This window comes from Corvus brachyrhynchos, unplaced genomic scaffold (genome assembly GCF_000691975.1).
Source record: "Corvus brachyrhynchos isolate BGI_N302 unplaced genomic scaffold, ASM69197v1 scaffold103, whole genome shotgun sequence".
Taxonomy (NCBI): domain Eukaryota; kingdom Metazoa; phylum Chordata; class Aves; order Passeriformes; family Corvidae; genus Corvus; species Corvus brachyrhynchos.
In genome coordinates this window covers 2,358,867-2,364,813 of record NW_008237436.1, presented here as the reverse complement: position 1 = coordinate 2,364,813, position 5,947 = coordinate 2,358,867, and the positions used below count along the sequence as shown (strand labels likewise).

The 5,947-nt window shown below is 39.8% G+C and overlaps 1 protein-coding gene across 3 annotated transcripts in view; it reads right to left on the bottom strand.

The window, feature by feature from the left end:
• Positions 1 to 3,204, bottom strand: part of DCLK1 (doublecortin like kinase 1) — a 241,133-nt gene extending 237,929 nt beyond the window's left edge. For all 3 annotated transcript variants that reach the window (XM_008631433.2, XM_008631432.2, XM_008631436.2), the window contains exon 1: positions 2,810 to 3,204. In XM_008631433.2, coding sequence (XP_008629655.1) covers positions 2,810 to 3,185 — 376 coding nt within the window. In that variant the 5' untranslated portion in view covers positions 3,186 to 3,204. The remainder of the gene's footprint in view (positions 1 to 2,809) is intronic.
• Positions 3,205 to 5,947: the final 2,743 nt, after the last annotated feature.

The window sequence follows — 5,947 nt, the reverse complement described above, 5'->3', positions numbered from 1 at the left end:
TTTATACATTTGCCTAAAAATGCAATCACCAAATCAATCCCCAGCCCCCCCCCCCGCCCCCCCAATCACATAAATTCATAACAGTCTCAATAAATTAATTAGTGAATTCACACAGGAAGGGAATAGTCTCACCATGAAGAAAGCAGTGCTTCATATTTCAGTAGTTGGAGCACAAATGTCATTTGGCAAGAGGCAAAAATCAAGTCATTTTCCAGCTATTTAAACACAAAGCACAGCTTCAAGCTAATTAATGCTGTACCAGACTAGCCAAACTCTAATAAACTTGTACAGTAAAGAGTGGAAGGGGCTTATGCAAAAACCATCATTGAGCTAATAATATACGAACCCGTGCTCCACTGTGAAGTTCTACAAGTGAAACAACCCACCCTGCAGTTTTATACAAATAAACAGAAGGCCCTTTTCAGATGGAATAAGGATGTAGCTCTCTTCTTCCACACAAAGACTGACTTCTGTAAATCCAACAGTCTTAACGGCACAAGAAAACAAGACTGTCCTCCTTGAACTATACCAGGAAGGAAAGATGTATTCATTGAAAGGGTAAGGAATAAAGTCCCACAGGATGAAAAGGAATCCCAAATGCCTTCTTTAAAATAAACCTAGGCTCTTGCACTGTCATTCATTTTGACTGACTGATTAATAACTGGTATTATTCTTCTCTAGGACGCCAAAATAAAGCAATCTTGCAGGTTGCTGAATTTATTTCTGAATTCGGTTCTTTCTTTTCAAAACTGGTTCTGACTGGCTGCAAAAGGACTGTGTAAATCAACATTAACATCAATGAAACTGCTTCTAGTTGTGCATATCAATCAAATAAGCAAATGCACAAAAACTGCTTTCAAACAGATGTTGATTCATATTGGTCTTTCCTCCCACAAATTGATTTTCTCTACCAATTAAATCCTGTCCTGACAAACATAGTTTTAACTCTGCCCTGAAATTGATAACATTGCTCCTAAGACCAGTTTCCTTTCCATTTCACTACACCTCTTGGTCCTAACTCCCAAACCTGTTACACAGACAGACAATCCCACTCCTTCAATTTTCTTTCTGGAGCATCTTCATGTTGTCCCCTACTTTCTTTTTTACACAAGGAAGATTATCAAGAATATCAGATTCCCAAAACTTAAAAATTGCTTTCCTCTGCAATGCTATGAAAAGGAGACAACCCAATGGTGGCTTAAACACCTGCATGCAAAGGTGTGCTCCTCCTTCCGGAGCCACATTTGGCATGACCCTTTTATTCTTCTCTCTCCGTATTAGCCTTCTTCTGATCCTCTCATTACATCCTGATACTGCAAGTTCTCTCACCTGGTGCTAAAAATGAAACTCACATAGAAATTACAATCTCTGTTACAACTCCCAATTGGCTGTCCAGTGGCTGTGTATCCATCCTTTACTGGTTTGCCCGTGGCACATGGGGGCCAGGAGATGGAAGCAAAAATGAAAGAATTGTTCCACCTTTATTTTCTTGGAACACAGTCATGCACCTGCATTTAAACGTCACAGGTAAGAAACACTTTCATTTATGGCCATGTGATAGTCAATGCCTTCATACTTTGTACATTCTGATGTTTTACACCAGAAACCCACTGCAGTCCAGAAGCACTTCATGATGGAAAAGCTACTTTAACTATTCGTAAAACTTGTGAAAAGTACTATTAATTTTTTAAGCTTAATATTCAAACTGATTAATGCTGACAGCTTCTCTTGCCAACAGAACTGTCCCTGAAGGAGTGATGAAGTCGTTGTCGATGGGCAAATTAACGACTGGCATGTCTGACATTTGACAGTGACCAAGAACTGTTAGTTCTGACCAAATCACTGGCGGTGGTTTATACTGCAGGTACATGAGCCTCATTTACAAACAATGTAAGATCTCTACAACTACCTGAAAGGAGGTTGTAGCAAGGTGGGTGTTGGTCCTCTCCTTACAAGTAACAAGCAATAAGACAAGAGGAAATGGCCTCAAGTAGTGCCAGGGGAGGATTAGATTGGGTGTTAGGAAAAATTTCTTCACAGAAAGGGCTGTCAAGCATTGGAACAGGCTGCCCAGAAAAGTAGTTGAGCCACTAGCCCTGTAGGTTTTTAAAAGATATGCAGATGAGCAGACACTTAGGGCCATGATTTAGTGATGGGTTAAGATTGGCAGTGCTGGGTTAATGGCTGGACTCAGTGATCTTACAGGTCTTTTTCAACCTTACCAATTCTATGACTGGGCAAAAGGAAAATACTACAGGGGGAAAAAAGCTCACAATATGCCCCCGCTGAATCATGGCTACAACATTACTCTTTTAACAGGTTGCAACATTTATGCCACTCAATGAGAGGCTAGTATTTTACTTAAGGCATATTTACCTGTAGAGAAGAGACAGACCTCTTCACTAGCTAGAGACAGACTTAGAAAAAACCAAAACCAGAAACATCTGAACTGAATTTCACAAAAGTTTCATTAGCACCACTGACCTTTTGAAGTTTAACAGACTAAACTTTCATTGGCACTTGACCTTGCATCTTTATGAAATGAAGTATTAGATGTAATCTTCAGGATCTAGGACTATCTACACTATGTTGAAAGGAAAAGGTCAGACACATTCAACAAGACGGAAGTAAGTAGCAAGGCAACAATATTTCAAGGCATCATTTAAGATATTGAAAATTCTATTCAGACCATTGAAAAATCCTTTCTTTATCAATAAGAACAATACCATTACCTATTTTTGAAAGATTTAACAGACTAGACAAAGGCTGACTCAAACTTAACTTTATACCTCCAGATCTTACAGCTCACCTTCTACTAGCTGGTCCAAGGAGGAAATCTTCTTGGAGCCATCAATTGTGTAGATTGTTCTCACTCCCTGGGGCAGGTTCACATTGTCGGACAGAGTTCGGGTCAGATCAGCCAGGAGAGCTTCAAAGGACCTAAACCGGTCAGGGGAGATGGCATAAACAATCCCTTTGAAATACCGGTCTCCATTACGATAGAAACGAACTTTCTTGGCTTTCTTCTCAGAACTCAGGGTCTGTAGAGTACGGGTTCGGTAAAAGCTGCAGTGGGCACTGTGAGTAGGGCTGGGTAAACCATTCACCCGGGACCCTCTACCATATCGCTGCGCTTTATCACGCTCATCAAAATGCTCCAGCTCCATATCTCTCCCAAGGGACATCTTGAAGTTCAACCTAAGGAATGCACAAGAGGAGAGAAAAAGCTTAAGAAACTTAGAAGTTTTAAGGGAGCTGAATTTAAGACTTCCTGTTCTATACAAGGCCCATACAGAGGATTACTTTCTAGGTTAAGAAAAATGTTTGAAGAAAACCATGCTACATTCATATGGTCATTTTACACATAAGCCTCTTGCCATGCCTTAAGAACTACATTTAAGTTAGACATCACAACAATGTCATTCATGAACCCAAATGCTAACGATATGCAAGCACTGAGAAGTGTTTGTTCAAATTCAGTAACTTGGAAACTGAGGTGACAAAGCTGACCTACTGGAAAAAAGGAACAAATGCATCAGCTTTCTACTTTTTCTCATGTTATATTCAGGTGCTATTTGAGTCTCATCTACCTTCTAGACTGTTTGCCCCCACCAAACTCTTGGTTCCAACTGTGATCTCAAGATGTGTTGTTTCAGAAGGGCAGCCAGTCGCCAACAACTAAGCAATTAAGAAATCTTCAGAGGAATAGATCTGGCAGGTTGGCCTGAGAATCAGGACTATCACACCTAGTGGGTCAATTCCAACGTTAAAAACTCCCTGCATGTTACAATTACTGGTTTCCTCGTGGCCTAAGCTTTGTAATAAATTACTTTAGTTGTCCTTGGGCAAATGCCTTACATACTCTTAACCAACAAAAGAGCTCAAATGGCATGAAGTTAAATAAAAAATATATTAGAGGGAGACAGTGTTTTTCAATGAACAAGTTACTTCAGTGCTCTGTAAGACTTGCAAGATATATTATTGATATCCTAGCCTAATATTCAAATTGGTTAAGGCCAACAGCTTTTTTTGCCATCTCCAAAGGAGTGATAAAATCAGTCTCATTGAGCAAATCAGCAATTGGTGTCTCCCATGCTTGACAGTGAGAAAAACCTGTCAACCCTGACCAAAACAATCCAGGTTGTTCAATACAGTTTACATAAACAGAAGTTCACATGTTCTGAAATAAAACCAAGGACGCAAATATTTCTGTTCCTTTTTACAACCAACACAAGACTAAATACTACAAAGTGCACATTAATCTTCACAAACAGAAGACATAAAAATACAAAAAAAGTAGAATGATCAAAAGAGCATTATGTTCAAAACATACTCATTTTAATTTAGGAGCCACCTAGATTTGCAGTTGTCTGCAGAATAGTAAAACACAGTAAGTTTATTTATAGCACAGATACACAGACCTAATTTAGAAGTGGCCTCTCTCATTGATTTCCAATAAAAAGACAAAAACCAGCAAGCACTAGCTTTGCTTCAACCACTCATAATGATGTGACCATTAAGGAAAAAAATGTATTCAGACCAGCTGAAGAACAGTGGGAGGACATAGAGAAAAACTTGCAGATGCTCTTTGGCTTGCAGAAGTCTGTATTAAACCAATGATTATACAGCTGGACCCTGATGCTGCAAAGCTGTAGGTGATGCACTCAGCAACTTCTCAGAGCAGTTCACGTGCTGGGCTAGCACAAGCACCTAAGGCAAATGTGGGGCCCTAGCGGAAATTATTTACTCTACTTTGGTTACAGCTCACAACTGACTTTGTTACATTGACACAGGATCATATGCTTATGTATTAATGCAGGATTTATACTTGTAAATCCTGTAAAGGTACCTACACAGAGCGCAATATACGTGTGTGTGTTTTCTCTTACATACATATATAAGAAAAAGACTAATCTCTGCTTTTCCCATGCACACTACATCCCACTTCAGTGAAATGAACAAGAACACTTGCTGTGGCATTTCACTGATGCTTCTCTATAGGTTAAATGCAAATTATAGCTTAGTGGCCACATCTTAGGATTGAGAACACACCACCACTGCTTCCATGTTAAAAAAATTATGTCAGTTATTTTAATTCACATCCAATTCCAGTGAGAACCTGCTATTCAGATTTAAACAATCCCAGAATGCACAATTCAGAAACGGTATCTCTGAAGCAATTCCTGTGCCAAGAAAAATCCATTTTTCTTAGGTCTGCTGTTTTCTTTGCTGAAACCATCTCAAATACACACACACACACACACAAAATAAAAGTTTAAGCAAAGATATACTTTTTAAAGATTCTTTCAGCTTTATTAATTTTGGATGAGAGGAGGAAGAAGTGTGAGTCACTGTCCTTTCTTCCACACGTATATGCTTTTATCAATAACGTCTGAAATTCCCAATTATGTCCTTAAAACCGAAATAGATCTCCCCTTTAGTTCCACAGTCCTGGTATGTATAGAAAAGCGTGTTTAAACCACAAGGTCAGAGCAGACAAAGAAACCCTAAACAATTTGATCTGACATTTCCGTTTGTGTGTATAAATATATAGTCTTATACAGGCAGATACGGAAAAACGAATGGACACGCCCCTGAAAAACCACCGTGCCAACACTTCGCACCCTAACATCTGTTAAAGAATTATTAATAATACAGGTGTGGGTGAGCATTTCCATGAAAAAAACCACACATGCTGATAAAAAAAAAAAAAAAAGAAACAAAAAACCAAACCAAAAAAACACATCACGCCGCGATGTGACTGGGACGCAGGGCAGATCATAGGGCGACTAAGCAGCAGGATGACCACTAGTCACCGGGGAGGGCGGGGGTTTTGGTGGGGGAACACGGATACATGCGGCAGCATGCTCACGAAAAGATGGGGTTGATTCTGCTGGGGTGGGGGAAACGCGTGTGAAACATCCCCGTTCCGCTGCAGGTGCCACCG